General features: G+C 42.1%; 1 protein-coding gene across 3 annotated transcripts in view; it reads right to left on the minus strand.

Annotated features, from left to right (window-relative positions):
• The window catches only part of LOC144127925 (protein O-mannosyl-transferase Tmtc3-like), a 542,030-nt gene that overhangs the window by 37,807 nt on the left and 481,882 nt on the right, over window positions 1–22,341 (minus strand). For all 3 annotated transcript variants that reach the window (XM_077660929.1, XM_077660928.1, XM_077660930.1), the window contains 4 exons: window positions 9,137–9,230; window positions 8,197–8,331; window positions 5,257–5,339; window positions 3,670–3,742 (listed from right to left, as the gene is read on the minus strand). In XM_077660929.1, the coding sequence (XP_077517055.1) occupies window positions 3,670–3,742; window positions 5,257–5,339; window positions 8,197–8,331; window positions 9,137–9,230 (385 nt within the window). The remainder of the gene's footprint in view (window positions 1–3,669; window positions 3,743–5,256; window positions 5,340–8,196; window positions 8,332–9,136; window positions 9,231–22,341) is intronic.

The following is a 22,341-nucleotide window of genomic DNA, read 5'->3' on the forward strand; positions in this document are numbered from 1 at the left end:
CTTATAAAATCAGCTTAGGAAATGCTCTGAATTCCCGCGTGTGCCGAGAAAGGCAAAAAGAGATACTTCGAAAGACTGCTGTGAGCCCGCTACATAATTTAGGCATATTGCAAATGTGATAAGTGTGAAACACACATGTTGATACCAGTACCTCAGCTAATTTTCTTATCTCATCAGTGCATTTGAATCTATGTGCCCTGGTTCTGTTTTTCTTCTCTTGGAATGCACCCCATTGTCCTGAGAGAGTACTGGTTATCTGTTCTTCCAATACACACCCTGCCCTAATTCGTTCTGTTTTTATTAGCGCTAGGATATGTTACTAATACATCTGTACCCCAACTCAAACTGCTTTCTTTCTGTCTCTTAATGTTACCCATGCCTTTTTTCTCTTCACGGCTTTTTGCGCTACAAATTCAATTTCAAGCCCTTTGGCATAAGCCTCCAAGTTTAGCCCCATAGGCAAGTACTGGTAAAACGACAACGGCTACATACCTACTTTCTTTTTGAAGGATATCAGTGACCTGCTATTCATAACCGGACAGTGCCTGCCAAATGCACTTCAACCTAAACTTATTAATGTGTTAGCATTAGAAGGGTCTGTGCAAGCGGAAATGGTGACCACCATCTGTCAGTAGCCAGTGGCAGGTGACAACTTGCCCGCAGGGCTATGAACTTATTGTACCACTTATATGAACTTAGTATACTACTTCAGATATAACCAACCTTAGCATGCCACCTAAGATATAATGACATTTCATGTGTTAACCTTGGGTATACCAAACCAAAGTATGGCACCTCGGATATAATGAGCTTTCATGCGTTACCTTAGATATAATGAACCTATAATATAATGAACATTAGTGCGTCAACCTCACATATAACAACTCTTGGGTGCTAAGGCATTCAAACCATCCACCAAGGATTGCTGCACAGTTTTTCTCCAGGTAATTTTTTTCGACTTTCTACTTAGTCACTGCTTAGCTTCCTTATCACTCTAAAAACCTTCCTTTTAAGATTCTCCTTCAACATTTATCCCCATGCTTTTCAAATTCCATACCTCTGGACACTTTTAAGAACTTGCAAGCAATGAATAGTAACGGCAAAGTTATGTCACATGGCTCGTCTCAACCCATGTTCTCTCAGTTCTTTTGTGGAAGGCATCAGTGGCGTAGCCAGAAATCTTGTTCAGGGGCGGCTCACGTTGCAGGGCGGCCGCCTCATAGAATTTGTGAAGGAATCAAATGCAACAATAATAACTGCATTGCCATTGACAATGCCATTGCGTATTAGATAGCGCTACGCACTGTCTAGACGAGTGAAATATGTATTCTTTAAATAAAAGAATGCATTCGTATGTCTTAAAAATCGTGGCAGACATAACTGATACCAATGCTTCCATGTTTTTGTGTATTTAATTAGTAAAGAAAATATCACACGAAGTCTATAAAACTATATCAGTCCGAAACCAGCAAAGCAGTGCATGACGCTGATGTGAAAAACGTAAAGGATATGAAATGAGCAAGCAGAGGACAAACATTTTAATGAATTTTTGTCGCTCAAGAACCTTTAGATTTTTGTACCTATCCAATGGCCAGAGAAAAATATCACTGATGCTGTCCTTCGTTCCAGTGTACTGCGCAGCAGCAGCTGTCACCGGTCATGCATTGTGAGTAATTGCACCGAAATTTTATTTACAACAGCGAGCACATGTATAAACGACGAGTTCTGCAAAATATACATTATAAGTGTGGAGATAAAATGTAGTATAGAAATGCGAAGATACAACTTGATAAAGGACAAGAAAGTGTCACTGGAAACAAAGTCACTGTATGTATGCACAAACCTCGAAACAAGATATTTAAATACACTTATGTCTCCATTAAATCTACGTATCTAAGCAAAAGTCACTGTACACACTGCGTCACACAGGGCAAATAAACATCTTGAGCAATTGCAGGTAGTAAACTTTAGACGTGGAAAGACAGACGATCAGGGCAAGAACAAAACTATGATAGCAGAAGTCGCGATATGTACTTAGGCCACGCTGCGGTCGCGATAGCACCATATGGTTAGAATAATAGAGAAACAATACAGAAATCAATACAAAAGTATGTATTTTTTAACTGCCTGCATGGCGACAATTATTCTGCGCCCATAATTACAGAAGGGTATTCCTTTGATTCAAAGAAAAAGTAAAAGCAGGTAGATAAAAAGAAAGAAAAGGACAAACGAAAGCCACGAATGATGCCGCAAGTTTAAATAACCAATATCCGAATGTGTAGGTTGAGAAACACCGCGTGGGCAGGGCTTCCAATGAGCAAGGTCAATCAAAATCGATTATTGATGTCCTCAAAATTTTTGTATTTGCATGGTAATTTTGATTATGACGCTAACAGCTGTTACAATAGTGGCATAAATTTCTGCGGTATGAACAGTAATACATTTTTGTAATTGCCCGTTTATGCCCATAATTGGCCGTTTGCACCGAATGTCTTTTCTAGTCTGAAAAGGGCATTGTAGGTGACCAAATCCAGAATGACTTCCAGCGCCGGTGGTTGTTTTGGTCAGTGGTGCATGACAGTTCGAAAAAATTTTGGTGGGGGGCTGAAGCACCATAAGCCCCCCTGGCTACGCCCCTGGAAGGCATGGTCACTGTGTAGTGCCTATAGCACATGCTGTCTACCATCTTTACACACACTTCCTCAACTCCTTGGTTGCACAGTGTCTGCGTGACTGCTGATATTTTAACTGAGTGAAATGCTTTTTCCTCTATCTATGATATAGGGCCTCATATTATATTCCGTACATTCCTCTATGCCATGATAATTCAATATACTTTGTACACTGTCAAGCACTTTCTCTGAAAACCAACTGGTTTCTTTGGAAAAAGAAACAGCGCAGGAGAGACAGCACACAGTAAGAGACAATAATGTTGCTTTGACCATTAGGAAGTACTTTAGCAACATTCTAATGAGCAAAAAATGACAGAATACTTAGCGTGGTTAGGCTAAGTGTGAATTAGATGCGCTAGCACTTTGGTTTTCACTCTGGTTTTGGTTTGAGGCTTGGTTCTCAAGTTCAAGTAAGCTTCAGACAACGATTGGTGAAATCAGACTTAAACTCCACCTTAACGGTATAAAGGAATAACGTTAATGAGTTAATGCCCATATATGTGGAATTGGTCATTATCTACTTATTTACATCAGAGATCGCAAGGGAGTCATACCACTCCTGGCACAGTGGCGCAGCAGTTAAGTAATGAGACCTGTGCTGCTCTTCCCGAGCAACTGGAAGGTCCCGGAAAAAGGCTTTGGACAAACAAACAGCGACAAAATCTGGGATTGAAGATTTTAGCGCTTGCACATTAACGAACGGTAAGCTATTCATTATTCAAGTGTTTGTATTCACCATGCTCACAGATTAGTAGTACCATATTATCGTTTCTTGATGCTTTGGTACAGTTTAGGTTAAGAAGCATTGTGTTGTCAGGGTTGCCAGCTTTCCTAGCCCAATATCGTCACTCCCTTCCATCTGCATTGTTTCTATATCATTAATGAGTGCCATTTAGCAGCAACTGAAAATCTTAGCACCACTTGATGAAAGCATAAAAAGGTGCTTTGTGAAACCACATGTGCATAAAAAACTGCCAAAGTGGCTGGAACAACGTACATTGTAGAAGATGTCGGGGTTGGTGGCATCCAACTCGAGTGCTCGTTCATAAACCTCCTGCGCCTCTCTTGTCCTGAGAAAAGCACAAGCATATAAGACACTTTTCGTAAAGACAGAGCTTAATATGGTGATATGTACACCGCCCCCTCCCCCACCTCAAGAGCATACATTTCTAGCCAACTAGAGAGAGAGAGATGAATTTAATGAAAAAATAGAAAAGGTTCACTCGTGGCCTAACAGGGGTAAGGAAGGTATGACGGGGCTGGGTGTGACTTACCATGGAAGCCTCACAAGCAACGCTTCACAGTGAGCTAAGTGGCCTATCACTGACTGAGCCAGAAATAGCAGGAAAGAATTAAGCACTCACTGCTGGTTAAAAGATGGGCAGAGGAGAGCGAGACAATGAACAGACTCTCGTACTAGGCCTCACTCAAGGGTATATGTAAGGTCGTCATGCGCTTCAGCTTGTTCGCGTCTCATTTGCTTGTATGTTTTTTTTTTTTTGCATTTGCACCTCTGAGGCCGCGTCGCCAAGACGCCAGGCGTTTTCGGGGAAAACATTTGTTTGTCTTTGGTTTGTGGTTTGCAGTCGCGTTCTGTACAGTTGCACCCCCGAGTCACGTGGCCGAGAGGCCGCGCGCCTCCGCGGGGGAACTTCGGTTTGACTTTTGTTTGTCGGTCCGAGCGGAGGCCGGGCCCCTTAGGCGACACGGTCCGCGCGTTCATCACCCGGCTTTCGATGTGTTTGTTAACGCGGGTCAACTCCGACTTTGCGTAGAGAGAGCATGAGTGTGCCGGGTCTTGTTCTCGCACTGACAGGGGAGGCACCAAGTGTCTCCATAGACGGCCCTTCGCGCATCATTTAGGGCACGGGTCTCCGAACGCCTTCGGCGAACCACACACCACGGGTTAGTTAGGTGGCTGGGTTCGCGCTTTTCTTTGCTGAACCTCGGAGCCACTGGTCGTAAATTTACGCTTCTCCACGGGAATGGGTTTCCTGACATGGCGGACCGAGGCCCCGACGCGTCGGCGTCCCAGCCCCGTCTGCGATACATCCATTCTCAGAAATCTGGGGGAAAGTGACGTTGGGAATGTGGGAGTGCCAAAAGAATGATTGCTTTTGGGAAGAAACCCTATGACGGCCGCAAGCTCTGAGTGGGGCGGCAGTGGAGGCCGGAGCTTGGTAGGAGATGGACTTCCTCCCGCATGCTTGCTTAGGACGACGGACTGTCCTAAGTCCAAGGGTGGCCCAGCTCAGTTATTCTGTATCTATGCTGCTGTCATCATTTTAACTGCATTGTATTTTTTTTATTGTTGTCATCAAGTGTATAATTAAATCAGTTTTCTCAGTTAATCCGGCCAATTCGAGAGGTTTATTTGGCGAGGCAGGAAAACGGGACCTACGAAGAAGAAGAGAGAGAAGAAAGCCAAGGAGAGCAAGAAAGAAGTAAAAATCTTTACTTATAGGTACGGGGGAAAAAAAAAGCTGCTTGACTCATGTAGCTTCTCCAGAAACCTCTGGCATCCTGAAAACAACCAGGATATAAAATACGTGCATGCCTGAAAATGAGCAACTCTCATTCGTACCTGTTCAGTTTGATGAGGATGTCTCCTCTGTTTATGTAGGCTTGTATGTAGTCAACGCGCATACTGATGGCCTGGCGGTACAACTGCATAAAAACCATAAGTGCTACAAATCAAAGGGTGGTAACCAATTAACTCAAGGGGCACTAATTGGTGATTAAATTAGTGCATAGACTTTTTGGCTAGACCTCAACATGGACATGGCGCTGATGGTGTGGTCGAAAAAGTTTAAAACAGCATAATTTTACGGTTGAAGAATAAACTTGCTTTTTGTGCCCCTTTCTCCTCAAGAAATCAGCATGAGCATTCTCAAATGGCAGGCAAACTGGAGTAAGCATCAAACGCATTACATTCTGTTTCTGTCTGGTGACTATAAGAATACTGATACACAAACAGCGGCTAGCCTGCCAATTTTTCAACAAAAACAGCACAACACATAATAATCAAGACAAGACACACAATGGTGCTGACTTTCAACTAATGTTGAATGGAATAATGCTAGCGAAATATAGACACTAAAATTAATTCAACAAAATTAAAGCCAACAGTAACGCACAGCCACACCAATAATCCCGTCTAGCTGTGCACATATCCTGATAGTGCCACTGACAGGATGCTGAAGCAGACATCACTAAGTTTAATGATTTCATGTGCCTCAATAATCTCTCTTGTTAACTTGTCTCTCTGGTTATGCACCTTAAAGTTTCTGTAAACGTGGACTAACAGGGGAAATCTCAGCAATAGTATATTCCAAGATATGCTGACACAGATGTCAAGTTGCATACTGATGCCCACTTAATCTATCGTTTAGACAAATACTATGTTGAGACAGATATAAGTATGAAAAATGAAAGTGTTCCAGCTATCGTTTAGACAACAGGAATTTGTCCTATATAGCTTGCACCACAAGTCAGCAGAATAGAGTAGACAACTCCTGCCTTGCATTAAATAAAATGGTCACTGTGGTTTTGGGTGCAAGAAACTTAATTTTTATTTTCAGCATTAACAGCTTTTACAAGTTTGGACAGATTTTCTGGAGCTGAAAAAACTGCATCAACACCTATGTGTTTTGTAACTTTCTTCAAGTTAAGCTCTATATACCATTTCACAAATTGTTCGCAGCACTGTGAATGCTGAGACGATTTGAGTCAGTCAGAACGACATGCACTGCAAAATGTGTTCCACTGTTCCCCTCACCCCGCAACTGGTGCCTCCATCCCTGGGAGGGAAAGAGCACCAGTGCCCAGCTACTGCACATAGGAGACTCGGGCAACTTGGCGGACACCATGCTTACGAATGGCACGTACTGCATCACTTCACAGGAGGCCTCCGTAGTGCTGTGTTTGTCTGGACTTTCTCAGCTAAGTTATCCAGTGAATGAAATGCTTACTGAACTTCCAAAAGAGCATCCTGAACTACCTTTTTCAATTACTGCAATAATTGTTTAAAAAACAGTCAAAACACTGCTAAAATCTTTGAGGGACTATTTGTAGTCTTCCTTGGCCTTGACTGGACAAGAGCACTCTACATTTCAGAGTGCTGTAAATAGCTTGTGAGAAGAAGTGTAGTTTATGAGCAAACGGCAGTTATGTTCCCTGCTTTGTTATTGAGGCAGGCTAATCCAATTGTTTTTGTTTTTTCCTGCATATTTTTGGCGACAAAGGTTCGCGCACACAGTAGGTAGCTGGCATTCAGACGATGTGCTGCTTGCTTCTTAAAACTAGAATCCACCAAAAGATCACAGCTCTTTATCATTTCACTGTGGAAACCATGCAGATTGACAAAAAGCTTGATCAATATAGTTTGGTGGTGTAATTTAGTACCAAGAATCTTTTTCGCATGTAGGAGATTCTATTAAAATGTGCACAAAAAGCAATTTCACACTGTGACGTCTTAGTGTAGGCTCTAAGCTCAATAACTTAAACATACAAGCACTAACATGAAAGCGCATATGCTGTCTGTAGCCATAAATTAAAAAAAATTATAGAGCTTATTGCATAACATACACAGTGCATATATGTAGTACATTGCTAGCAACTGCGAAGTAACTTTCAGCTCATGTCTTTAAAAGTAAAAGGTGACAGATGGGCATATCTAATACCAATTTTTACAGTAAAAATTCATCAAGTACTGACCAGTTGTTATGAAATTAAAAAACATACTAGCTCCAATATGCGAGTTATGTCTTTTGAATTTAAATGGCAGTTTAAATTCATACGGATTCGTCAGATTCTCGATGATACAAACTTCATGGGGCGTGGAAAAATTCGTATTGTTCGAAGCTGTGTATCATCCAAGACAAACAAAATAAGTATGCAGAAGCGTGGGAAATGCATTCACACAAGTCGCCAGGGCTGACGGGATTTAATTATAGTAGCACGACCATAGCTCACTCACGCAGACGTGCCGCACGACTAGTGATTGCGGCGTCAGTGACATACGAGCAGTACTTAGTGCTCGGGGGTGCGGTCGCGACTCGCAAGTTTTTATCATCCATAATGGCGTGGAAATGTTTTCGGAACATCCGAAATTCTACTCGTAAGCAATGCACTCTGGCCAGGGAATGTCATGAATCCATACCATCCCGAAATTCATATCAACCATGTTGGTATCATTGAGATTCCACAGTATTGCCAACAGACGAGTTTCCATCAGGACGTTAATTTAAACTAATTTTGTGCAGAAGGTAGTTACCCTAATGAAAGGAAATATTGCAGAAATATATTCCACTACAAGAGCATTCCCATTTATAATTTATTTTGTGATTTTCTGCAAGTGAAATAAACTAACAAAAACCCCTCCCCTCTGCCTAAAGCAAGAATGCAGCAATTCTGTAGGTTTTCATTATGTTTCTGCAAGTCTGCTTCTTTGGCTATGCACATGCGACAAGCCCTCCACCTGCCTGAGTCAGTTCAAAAATGGGGAAATGCAAGAGCAACTCACACTGTCGGCTTCTTCAAGGCGTGAGCTGTTGCGTGATATGAGGTTGGCTAGATTGAGGAAGACATTCAGGTGATTAGGTGCAATTCGGGCCTTGTATGGCTCGCCTGGCTTTGGCCGGGGCAGCAGGTCCTTGGCCTGTTGTGATATGGCCAAAGGAAGCAAGACGCTGACACACAGAATAACCAGATTATGCCACTATGACCACTGGTCTGGTTCATAATGCTATCGTAATGTCCATGTGTTGTTTGATGATGATGGTTATGGATTTTTATGGCGCAAGGGCAGCTATGGCCAAAGAGCGCCATGTCACAAGGTATTTTGCTTTTTTCTCAAGGTGGGGTGAAAGACCCATTTCCCAAGCATTTCACCCTAAATAAGCCGAGCACCAGACCAGGGGAAAGCTTGTACACATTGTATCACCGGTGGGTACCCGGCGGCACTGGGGATCGAACCCCGCGCCTCCCGCATACGAGGCGGATGCTCAACCACTTGGCCACCGTTGCGGTATGTGTTGTTTGACTGGCAACAAATATGCAACACACCTTCGGTGGTTGCACTCATGGTTCAGAGATCAAAATACAAGTTCATGTCACTGCGCAATAACACAGCAAATAATTGTCAGCTTGGAAATGCTGTAATAGGACAGTACTACATTGTGAGTGCTTAGCTTCTTCAATCAACATGTTCAACCAAAAATATTTCCCTTGTCTGCCTGATTTTTAAATTCCTTGAAAACCCAAGAAAACAATATTTTCCATTTAAGCCAAATTTCAGGCCAAAAATTGCCTGAAAAAAAAAAAGAAACTTCCCCGAATGGAGCATCAGTGGCCATCAACGAGGCTGCTCAGCAATGAAAAATCTGGCTACACAATGAAAATTCAAATGCTGTAAGTTAAAGCATGCACCATAAATCAAAATATATAAAATCTACAGTGGTCACCTTGCGGAAGGCAGACTCCGCTTCTTCGAACATGAGCAGGTTGTTGTATGTGCGACCGACGTTCATGTGGGCACCAATGTCATCGGGTTGCACACTAGAAGAAACGAGAAACATGGTCTCGTCAGTCTGTTATCAATGCAACCAAGGGTTACGATTGCATATTCTTTTACACCAAATGCATGCTGAGGCATGTAGTGAGAAGGAATGCTAGAAGATCGCTGTGTTAAAGAGATGGGACAGAAGTAATATGCATACAAAGATTCAGGCACAAATAGCACCCTGCATCACCTGCGTAGTCTGCTGACACTAATGACAGGATCACAGAATCAGTGCTACAGAATAAGTGGGGATCCAAAAAATAGGAGGGAACACTCAACAGCTCAACCATAAAGGTACGACATGATAGCCTTAATGGGTTAATGCCCATACACTATGCGGAATTGGTCATTCTCAACTTTACATTCATAGATTCCCAAGAGTCCTCATACCACTCCTGGCACAGCAGTTAAGCAATGCACAACTGCTCTACGATGGCATGTTCTGCCACCTGTGAGGCTTGTGCAACCCAGGTTGCTTTCCCGAGCAACCTCTCGCGATCAATCGTTAATTTAACTGCCACCTGACGCAGTGGTCAGTTCGCTCACAATCCGGTGGGCAGGTTGTAATGATGCCACAAGGTCACGCGACCTAGGTTGCCCACCTAGGTTGCTTCTCTGGGAATTTTTCGTTCACAACACCAGTGACGCTGACGATGCCGGATTTTCTGCAGAACAGGAGCTTTAAAGCTCTCGCATTAATATGTACTTACAGCCCTCAAATTTTAAAGCAATAGCATTAAGGGTCTCAATCAACAGAAAACCCAGCATCATCGATGGCTGTGATGTGAGTGAAAAATCCCCAAAGAAGCAACTACCCACGTGCCACCTAGGTAACAAGACCTTGCGCAGTCATTGCAACCTGCCCATCATGGCAGGTGGCAACCTATGCACTGAATTGTGAACAAACTGCCCACTGTGTAAGGTGGCGGTTAAATTAATGATTGGTGGCTAGATGTTGCTCGGCGGGAGCAACCTGGGTCACACAAGCCCCAGCGGTGGAAGCACCTGCCATCACAGGGCAGTGGCGCATCGTTCAACCGATGCACCACTGCACCAGGAGTGGTATGAGGACTCCCAGCAATCTATGCATGTAAAGTAGAGATATTACCATTTCTGCATTAGTAAGGTGTATTGTTGAGCTAGTTGGTGCATGATCAATTAAAAACAGCAGCAGAGAGAAACGAATGCAAAGAAGTAACATACAAAATGACAAGGATGATGCTCTAGCATTGTTCTCATCGCATGTGTGTGTTACTTCTTTGTCTTCGTTTCTCTCTGCTGCTGTTTTTAATTGATGACTTCTGCATATATTGGCATGTAGGCAGAACCTAGGCGACAGAGAAGGAGTACTTGCATGAATGGAATCTAATGCTAACACACTTATGGGAGGCCTTGCTCCGGCAAAAATTTTTTGTTAATTAAGTCTCCACTATGCAACTTTTAGGAAACATGTATATTTGTGCGCTGATTCTGAATACGCCATTTAATTTGTGTAAAACAAGTCCTTGTGCACTTATGCAATATATTATGCAAGTCTTTTGGAGTGCAATTTAACTGTAGGGAACTACCCGATATGCATACGACTGGTCTTTCTTGACACCAAGGAGTGCAATAAGGGCAAAATTATTACTCTGCCTATCGTAGAAGTAAAGTTATAGGGTTTTGATGCTGCCACTTCAGAAATGGGAAGAAAGGAGGGTATCCCTGTTTCTGGAGTACCAGCTTAAAAACCCTATAACTCAAGATCTATGATAGGCAGGATCATAGTTTTACCCTTATTGCATTCGTTGGTGTAACAAAAGAAGTATAGCCATGCATTTCAGGAAGTTCCTTGCAACAAAATTTCTTAAAAGTTCTCTCCAAAAAATTACATAACGCATTGTATAAGTGCACGAGGACTTGTTTTAATTAAAATAAACGACATAGTATTTAGAATCAGCACACAAAAATACATGGTCCCTAAATATTGCATAACTGGGACATCATTAATAAAAAAATTTTTCAAAGAGCAAGGCAGCCAGGCTAAGCTTCATGCGGTGGCAAGAGAAAAAACAGTGTCTGGGTCCGCAAAGTGACATGCAAAGACGACCCCAGGCTACTGAAGGGCTTGTTCTGTCTTTGTTTATTTTCCTTTCCAGTGGTACAAGACTTCTGAAACCTGCCTCACCTGAGGTGCTATTCTTGGTACCCACCTGCCATTTTACATCTCTTTCTAGCAATTATACCTGCAGAATGATAACTGACCTTCCCAGATGCCAATGAACACCCGAAAAACACCTCAAAATTAGAAGATGTAGCTCATCCACGAGTGGTGCTATCACCATCAAACAAGCAAGAGCACCATTTTTTTTTTTGAAGCCAATAAAATAAATTTCGTAGAGCATCCCTTTTTCATCTTAAGAGTCGCTGATTTCAGGTCACTTCCAACATCAAAGAACATCCAAGAGAGACAGCAGAGGGCAGTGGAGCAAAAATGATGCTGTTACATCAAGGTTTATATTAACCTGTTGAAGAAGAAATTTCACTATGTTAACAAATGAGTAAAACCTCAACCATTCGAACTCGATTTATTCCCCATCCTGAATAAAAATTTCTGGCGTGCTTTAATTCATAATGAAATTTTAGCAATCCAATCTAATCATTGTTCTCACAAAAATTGATAATCTGCCTTTTTCTGAGTATGTTGACGTTTGCTAAGCAGCAAGAAACGCAATTATGGCTCAGAAAATTGAATTCAAAAATTTTTGCGCCACTTTATTCAAACTCATCACGACCACACCAAGAAGGGCTGGCTGCTACTGTTTTCAGGTGAAGGGGATGAAATGTATCATCATCATCATTAGCCTGACTACGCCCACTGCAGGGCAAAAGGTCTCTCCCATGTCCCTCCAATTGACCCTGTCCTTTGCCAGCTGCACCCACTTAATGAACGCAAACTTCTTAATCTCATCCACCCACCTAACTTCCTGCCACCCCCTGCTACGCTTGCCTTCTCTTGGGATCCACTCCGTTACCCTTTAGGACCAGCGGTTATCTTGCCTTTGCATTACGTGCCCTGCCCAAGCCCACTTCTTCCTCTTGATTTCAACTAGGATGTCATTAACCCGCGTTTGTTCCCTCTCCCACTTCTGGTCTCTTAACGTTACACCTATCATTTTTCTTTCCATAGCTCGCTGCTTAGTCCTTAACCTGAGCTGAAACCTTTTCGCTAGCCTCCATGTTTCTGCCTCATAGGTGAGTACAGATAAGATACAGCTGTTGTATACTTTCCTCTTGAGGGATATTGGTAAACTGCCATTCATGATCAGAGGGAACCTGCCATACGCGCACCACCCTATTCTTATTCTTCTGGATATTTTCATGTCATGAACCGCATCAGCAGTCACTACCAGCCCTAAGTAGACAGTAGACTAGTAGTGTTGGTTTCTGCATGCTAATTTCGAGACCCACCGTTCTGCTCTGCCTGTATAACCCATTGATAATACTTTGCAATTCATCTCCTAAGTGACTCAGCAAGGCAATGTCATCAGCAAATAGCAGATTATATAGGTATTCTTCATTAACTCTTATCCCTAACTGTTTCCAATTCAGGCCTTGGAATGTCATCAGCAAGGCAATGTCATCAGCAAATAGCAGATTATTTAGGTATTCTCCATCAACTCTTATCCCTAACTGTTTCCAATTCAGGCCTTTTCTGCATGTTAATTTTGAGACCCACCATTCTGCTCTGCCTGTCTAACCCATTGATCACACTTTGCAATTCATCTCCTAAGTGACTCAGCAAGGCAATGTCATCAGCGAAATGCTGACTATTTAGGTATTCTCCTTTATCTCTTATCCCCAACTGTTTCCAATTTAGGCCTTGGAATGTCATCAGCAAGGCAATGTCGTCAGCAAATAGCAGATTATTTAGGAATTCTCCATTAACTCTTATCCATAACTGTTTCCAATTCAGGCCTTTTCTGCATGTTAAATTTGAGACCCACCATTCTGCTCTGCCTGTCTAACCCATTGATCATACATTGCAATTCATCTCCTAAGTGACTCAGCAAGGCAATGTCATCAGCAAATCGCAGACTATTCAGGTATTCTCCTTTAACTCTTATCCCCAACTGTTTCCAATTCAGGCATTGGAATTTCATCAGCAAGGCAATGTCATCAGCAAATAGCAGATTATTTAGGTCTTCTTCATTAACTCTTATCCCTAACTGTTTCCAATTCAGGCCTTGGAATGTCATCAGCAAGGCAATGTCATCAGCAAATAGCAGATTATTTAGGTATTCTCCATTAACTCTTATCCCTGACTGTTTCCAATTCAGGCCTTGGAATGTCATCAGCAAGGCAATGTCATCAGCAAACAGCAGATTATTTGGGTATTCTCCATTAACTCTTATCCCTAACTGTTTCCAATTCAGGCATTTTCTGCATGTTAATATTGAGACCCACCGTTCTGCTCTGCCCGTCAAACCCATTGATCATACTTTGCAATTCATCTCCTAAGTGACTCAGCAAGGCAATGTCATCAGCAAATCGCAGACTTCAGGTATTCTCCTTTAACTCTTATCCCCAACTGTTTCCAATTCAGGCATTGGAATGTCATCAGCAAGGCAATGTCATCAGCAAATGGCAGATTATTTAGGTATTCTCCATTAACTCTTATCCCTAACTGTTTCCAATTCAGGCCTTTTCTGCATGTTAATTTTGAGACCCACCGTTCTGCTCTGCCTGTCTAACCCATTGATCACACTTTCCAATTCATCTCTTAAGTGCCTCAGTAAGGCAATGTCATCAGCGAAGCGCTGACTATTTAGGTATTCTCCTTTATCTCATCCCCAAATGTTTCCAATTCAGGCCATGGAATGTCATCAGCAAGGCAATGTCATCAGCAAATAGCAGATTATTTAGGTATTCTCCATTAACGCTTATCTCTAACTGTTTCCAATTGAGGCCTTGGAATGTCATCAGCAAGGCAATGTCATCAGCAAATGGCAGATTATTTAGGTATTCTCCATTAACTCTTATCCATAACTGTTTCCAATTCAGGCCTTTTCTGCATGTTAATTTTGGGACCCACCGTTCTGCTCTGCCGTCTAACCCATTGATAATACTTTGCAATTCATCTCCTAAGTGACTCAGCAAGGCAATGCCATCAGCAAATAGCAGATTATTCAGGTATTCTCCATTAACTTTCATCACCAAATGTTTCCAATTCAGGCCTTGGAATGTCATCAGCAAGGCAATGTCATCAGCAAATAGCAGATTATTTAGGTATTCTTCATTAACTCTTATCCCTAACTGTTTCCAATACAGGCCTTGGAATGTCATCAGCAAGGCAATGTCATCAGCAAATAGCAGATTATTTAGGTATTCTCCATTAACTCTTATCCCTAACTGTTTCCAATTCAGGCCTTTTCTGCATGTTAATTTTGAGATCCACCGTTCTGCTCTGCCTGTCTAACCCATTGATCACACTTTGCAATTCATCTCCTAAGTGACTAAGCAAGGCAATGTCACCAGCGAATCGCAGACTATTTAGGTATTCTCCATTAACTTTCATCCCTAAATGTTTCCAATTCAGACCTTGGAAAATCATCAGCAAGGCAATGTCATCAGCAAATAGCCGATTATTTAGGTATTCTCAATTAACTCATCTCTAGCTGTTTCCAATTCAGGCCTTGGAATGTCATCAGCAAGGCAATGTCATCAGAAAATAGCAGATTATTTGGGTATTCTCCATTAACTCTTATCCATAACTGTTTCCTATTCAGGCCTTTCTGCATGTTAATTTTGAGACCCACCGTTCTGCTCTCCCTGTCTAACCCATTGATCATGCTTTGCAATTCATCACCTAAGTGACTCAGTAAGGCAATGTCATCAGCAAATCGCAGACTTGAGGTATTCTGCTTTAACTCTAACCCCCAACTGTTTCCAATTCAGGCATTGGAATGTCATCAGCAAGGCAATGTCATCAGCAAATGGCAGGTTATTTAGGTATTCTCCATTAACTCTTATCCCTAACTGTTGCCAATACAGGCCCTGGAATGTCATCAGCAAGGCAATGTCATCAGCAAATAGCAGATTATTTAGGTATTCTCCATTAACTCTTATCCCTAACTGTTTCCAATTCAGGCCTTTTCTGCATGTTAATTTTGAGACCCACCGTTCTGCTCTGCCTGTCTAACCCATTGATCACACTTTGCAATTCATCTCCTAAGTGACTCAGCAAGGCAATGTCACCAGCGAATCGCAGACTATTTAGGTATTCTCCATTAACTTTCATCCCTAAATGTTTCCAATTCAGACCTTGGAATGTCATCAGCAAGGCAATGTCATCAGCAAATAGCAGATTATTTAGGTATTCTCAATTAATTCATCCCTAGCTGTTTCCAATTCAGGCCTTGGAATGTGATCAGCTAGGCAATGTCATCAGCAAATAGCAGATTATTTAGGTATTCTCCATTAACTCTTATCCCTAACTGTTTCCAATTCAGGCCTTTTCTGCATGTTAATTTTGAGATCCACTGTTCTGCTGTCTGTCTAACCCATAGATAATACTTTGCAATTCATCTCCTAAGTGACTCAGCAAGGCAATGCCATCAGCAAATAGCAGATTATTTAGGTATTCTTCATTAACTCTTACCCCTAACTGTTTCCAATTCAGGCCTTGGAATGTCATCAGCAAGGCAATGTCATCAGCAAATAGCAGATTATTTAGGTATTCTCCATCAACTCTTATCCCTAACTGTTTCCAATTCAGGCCTTTTCTGCATGTTAATTTTGAGACCCACCATTCTGCTCTGCCTGTCTAACCCATTGATCACACTTTGCAATTCATCTCCTAAGTGACTCAGCAAGGCAATGTCATCAGCGAAATGCAGACTATTTAGGTATTCTCCTTTATCTCTTATCCCCAACTGTTTCCAATTTAGGCCTTGGAATGTCATCAGCAAGGCAATGTCGTCAGCAAATAGCAGATTATTTAGGAATTCTCCATTAACTCTTATCCATAACTGTTTCCAATTCAGGCCTTTTCTGCATGTTAAATTTGAGACCCACCATTCTGCTGTCTGTCTAACCCATTGATAATACTTTGCAATTCATCTCCTAAGTGACTCAGCAAGGCAATGCCATCAGCAAAGAGCAGATTTAGGTATTCTGCATTAACTTTCATCACTAAATGTTTCCAATTCAGGCCTTGGAATGTCATCAGGAAAGCAACGTCATCAGCAAATAGCAGATTATTTAGGTATTCTTCATTAACTCTTACCCCTAACTATTTCCAATTCAGGCCTTGGAATGTCATCAGCAAGGCAATGTCATCAGCGAATCGCTGACTATTTAGATATTCTCCTTTATCTCTTATCCCCAACTGTTTCCAATTCAGGCCTTGGAATGTCATCAGCAAGGCAATGTCATCAGCAAATGGCAGATTATTTAGGTATTCTCCATTAACTCTTATCCCTGTTTCCAATTCAGGCCTTTTCTGCATGTTAATTTTGAGACCCACAGTTCTGCTCTGCCTGTCTAACCCACTGTTCATACTTTGCAATTCATCTCCTAAGTGACTCAGCAAGGCAATGTCATCAGCAAATAGCAGATTATTTAGGTATTCTTCATTAAGTCTTGAACCCTAACTCTACAAATACAATTGACAGTATTACAATGGAAGGCATTAGTTATAGTGGACTCGCACTCGCAAATAAGTTTAATAGCTATTTCAGTGGACTTGTTGATAGTGAACACAACAATATGGCATTGGATTACATTACGAATCATACAAGTAACAGTATTTTTATAACATGTTGTGACGAAAATGAGGTGCTTAATATATATAAAGGCATGAACAATACAAACAGTGAAGATGCTTTTGGACTGAAAATGAAACCTGTTATGTACGTCTTGGACATTATCTGCCCAATTTTAACTTATATTTATAACTTGTCTTTGACTACCGGCATTTTCCCTTCGGACATGAAAATAGCAAAAGTAGTTGTTCTTTATAAAGGTGGTTCGAAAAACGATCTTGGTAATTATAGACCAGTGTCTATATTGCCTATTTTTTCTAAGGGCTTGGAAAAAACAATACATTTACGACTTTCCAATTTTCTTGAAAAATACAACGTGATAACTCCAAGACAGTTTGGATTTAGACCTAAGTCCTCTACTGAAATGGCTCTCTTGAAGCAAAAAGAAATAATCTTAAATAACATTGAATGTAAACAAATAACCCTTGGAATATACATAGATTTCTCCAAAGCCTTCGATAGGATTCATCACGAAACTCTTCTTCTTAAACTTTCTGCATACGGTGTCCGGAACAAAGCACTATCTCTTATCACCAGCTATTTAACTGACCAATATCAGTACGTTTCTATAGATAATCATCGCTCTACTTACAATAAAATAAAGCATGGTGTACCTCAAGGTAGTATCCTTGGTCCCTTATTATTTAATGTATATATTAATGATTTAGTACAGATTGACTCCGAAACAGAATACGTAATTTACGCTGACGACACTACTTTATTTCTGACCGGCACCAACGCGAATGATATAGTAGAAAAGGCTAATAGCGTGTTGGGAAAACTTAACTCATGGTCTGAAAAAAATTCCCTACTAATAAACACACGGAAAACGAAGGCGATATTTTTTAGAGCTAAAAATGTCAAATGGGCTGTACATACAGATTTAGTATTGGGTGGTAATATAATAGAAATAACTAATGTTGTAAAAACACTTAGCGTTCACTTCAATGAATTTATGTTATGGGACTACCACATCGAGCAAATAGAGAGTAAGCTAGCTCGCGTTGTCGGCATACTCAGAAGGTTAAAGTGCATGATACCTACTAGGACAAAACTTGTTATTTACCATGCCCTCTTTGACTCTCATGTTAAATATTGTCATTTGGTTTGGGGTACAACGACGCAAACTAATATTCAAAAGGTTTTGACATTACAAAAAAATGCAGTCAGAGCAATTGCGGGTGCCACATACTTAGCACATACGAGTGCTCTATTTGCAAAATACCGCATTATGGATGCAAGGGTTATTCATCAGTACCGTGTAATTCAGCAGTACAAATCTCAGGTACATAGTGACAGCACATTTTTTTCTGACCTTGCGAATCTACGGGAAAATACCGCTGTTCACAACACAAGACACTACGAATATTGGTATGTACCTTGTCCACGCACAAATTACGGTTTTCAAACACTCAGGTATGTGTTGCCATCTTTCCTTAATAGAAATGCTTTCACCAATCAATCCATTCTTTCCGTTTCATATAACGCTGTCAGAAATATGTTCTTACAAAACAATGAATCATATCCAACGGTAAAATAAACTTAGTATCCATGTGCTGTGATTAAACTATCATTTGCGTGTGTGTAACAGTACCGAGACTATTCTGGTGATCTGTTATGAAGATATTGTACATATTTGTTATTTCATGCATTCTCTTGTTATTGTTTTACTGCTGCCTGTCATCGCCGTGCCAAGCCGCTACGGGAGATGGGAGCTTTGTCAAGCCGCGTGCGCGGCTTTTTTTCCTTTCTCCTCAGCCATTGTACATGACTGAAATAAATGCAAAATGAAAATGAAATGAAATGAAACTCTTATCCCTGTTTCCAATTCAGGCCTTTTTTGCATGTTAATTTTGAGACCCACAGTTCTGCTCTGCCTGTCTAACCCACTGATCATACTTTGCAATTCATCTCCTAAGTGACTCAGCAAGGCAATGTCATCAGCAAATAGCAGATTATTTAGGTATTCTCCATTAACTCTTATCCCTGTTTCCAAATCAGGCCTTTTCTGCATGTTAATTTTGTGACCCACAGTTCTGCTCTGCCTGTCTAACCCACTGACCATACTTTGCAATTCATCTCCTATGTGACTTAGCAAGGCAATATCATCAGCGAATCGCAGACTAGGTATTCTCCATTAACTTTCATCCCTAAATGTTTCCAATTCAGGCCTTGGAATGTCATCAGCAAGGCAATGTCATCAGCAAATAGTAGATTATTTAGGTATTCTCCATTAACTCTTATCCCTAACTGTTTCCAATTCAGGCCTTGGAATGTCATCAGCAAGGCAATGTCATTAGCAAATAGCAGATTATTTAGGTATTCTCCATTAACTCTTATCCCTGTTTCCAATTCAGGCCTTTTCTGCATGTTAATTTTGAGATCCACTGTACTGCTCTGTCTGTCTAACCCATTGATAATACTTTGCAATTCATCTCCTAAGTGACTCAGCAAGGCAATGCCATCAGCAAATAGCAGATTATTTAGGTATTCTTCCTTAACTCTTATCCCTGTTTCCAATTCAGGCCTTGGAATACCTATTGTGAATAGGTGGTGAATAGCATCGGGGAGATTGTGTCTTCCTGCCTGACGGCCTTGCTTATTGGAATTTTATTGCTGACTTTATGGAGGACAAGGTAGCTGTGCAGGTGCTATAGACATCTTCCAGTATTTTCACATAAGGCTCTTCTACACCCCGATTCCGTAATGCCCGCGTGACAGCTGGGGTTTTCACTGAGTCAAATGCCTTCTCATAACCAATAAAGGCTATCAGTAAAAAGCTCGTCAATTCGAACTCGAAGGGGACCGGTAAATTGTTCGAATTAAGCGAAGTTCGAATTATTGAATGGGCGCTAGGATGAGAGGTTATAGCACCCCGCCGCACGGGCAGTACTCGAAGCAGTCACATCTAGACTTGTTATTGCGAGCTAGGCGCTACTATTCATCCGGTCAAAGTGGCAAATGAAATAAATTGATTGGCCAGTTATGTGCCAGATACAAGTACTAGAATGCATTCACGTGAGCAGCGAGCTTTAGTGCTGGAATATATGACGCTATTTATGCTCCAAAACATGTTTACTTAGGGGATGTGTTGTCAAAATTAAAAGTAATAGGCGAAGTGCATTTGCTTGTGTTTCTTCTGCCGAGATTCCATCACCCTCATCTGCAGACTGCCTAAAGCTCCTGCACAACATAGAGTTCTCATTGACAGAGAAGTGGCGTGCTGCAACATCGAGCGCCGACGCTACTTCATGTGCACTTGGTGGTGGCATAGTCTCATCGCTGCCGTCGGACTCATCACTGTCGGCTGTTCTCATCGCACGTGAGCCCTGCGACGTCTGCTGGGAGCATGCAGCCTCAAATATATCGCCGTCACTCAAGGGCTCCAACATCTCCACGCTGCTTTCTACACAGCTCGCGCTCGCGGCACCAACAAAAGCCGGCATTGCCCGAACCGCGATCCCAGCCATACTATAGTGCCTAGATTTTACTGGCTAGTGAGCCGACCGGGGCCTCCCTGGTGGCACAGCGAGCGATGCCGCCGGCTGCCGCATGGAGCGCTGCAAGTCGGGAGGGTGCAGACTACGCCGTCTCGCTCTCGCAACATCAGCAAAATGAGCACTGCATCTTTGCTTTCGTTAAGCCGTATGCGACCATAGCTGTCATGGAGGCAGGTTACAGTGTTTCTTTTGAGTCTACAAGCTGCATATTTAGTGCTTGTCACATGCACGAAAGTTTCTAATGAAGTTTAGCACATCTCCGAGCTTCGAACATCGGGTGCCTATGAAAGGAACAGGGAATATGTGCTTTAGAGCCAATACAACATAAGCTTTTTATCTAAAGTACTTTTTGGTAACATTTTCTCTGACAAAGCAGGTGAAATGCGTCAGTTATTTTACTGGCTTTTATTTAGATCTTCTGCATGCTTGTTTTTGGGCCAGAATTCTTTGGTACTTACAGAAAGCGCAGGGCTCTCCATCGGACCACGTTGGTAATCACTTCTCAGCAAAAACCATCCATTTATTGGAAGTGCGCTTTCCTGAGGCCGGCTTTATGCCGCATCCACCACAAAGATTTGTCAAGGAAATTTAGCCCCTTGATCAAGGATTCGGCCTCTTTGCATGCCCATTGTGATGGTATGTTTTGACTTCTTCCGATTGCAGCTACCGCTGATTGCCCATCAAGCAAAGTTGTCTCCTTCAGCTTCACAATAGGCGTAAGCTAATTAAACCACTGGCACAAATGGCACTTTCATCCATGTCACTGGAATAGAATGGGTGCACTCTCGCTTGTGGATGGCAGATGTTCACAATCATTCTGCAATTCACCATGCGCTTGATTCTTTAATTAGAACTATAGCGTGTGTTGCACTTTTCAATTACTAAAACTCCGTTGTCGGCACCAGATCATTCCAGGCTCACCGATTCGGCACTCTCAATGGCTGAGCACAATAACTCGCGGAGGTTTCCGACGCTGGTCGCCTGTGACGCATTGCTGGATCGAGGCTTTTGCTCGCACAGATGTCTAGTTTTCCTCTTTACTGATGTTTTAAGCAATGTGTTTTAGATAATGCGTGAATATCGTAAGCATAGTGTCGGGTTTAAGACGTGGTTTATCGTGGGGAAGCTCGCTGCATGGACGCGGTGATAGTGAACATGCGCTAAACTGCTCTCAAAATGTTTCTCCCAAACCATAGCAGCTGGTGCCAGCCTTCCGTCTTCTGTTTTGAAGTTTCATTCCCATTCTGCAAGCAGCATCAGATGAGGCAGTAAACTCGGAAACGCACTTCTTGTTCAAGCGGTAACCGCTTTTACACTGTGGCACAAAGCAAGTCTCTCTTTACACTGTCGCTTTGGCTCTGACATCTTTTTGTGCAGTCACATGTAGCTTGTTTAGTGATGGGCACGGCAAAAGAACAATCGAGAGCTCAGTACATGATTTGACTGTTGAATGCACGCAGAACGGATACGTGCGCGCGTGCAGAACACATGCACAAAAACGACAAAATCATTACAGAGCTACTGGTAGGAGCAGACGCGATGACACATGTGCAAGCAGCCACACAGGACAACAAACACTACACCTCGCTCAACAAAGAATACGCGCACAAGCAGGGTAATCACACACGCACAAGACCAAGTTACTGCCTTCCGAACCCAGAAATCGTGTCGTATATGCTAGCATTGCGCAGCACTGACGCTCGGCACACTAGCCATATTTTACACCACGTGATCACAACCCAGCATAGAGTTTCTTACTAATAGTGTCTTCGACTGGTCGCTTTAGATCGCTCTAGAGCGCT

The sequence above is a fragment of the Amblyomma americanum genome, chromosome 4 (assembly GCF_052857255.1).
Source record: "Amblyomma americanum isolate KBUSLIRL-KWMA chromosome 4, ASM5285725v1, whole genome shotgun sequence".
Classification (NCBI taxonomy): domain Eukaryota; kingdom Metazoa; phylum Arthropoda; class Arachnida; order Ixodida; family Ixodidae; genus Amblyomma; species Amblyomma americanum.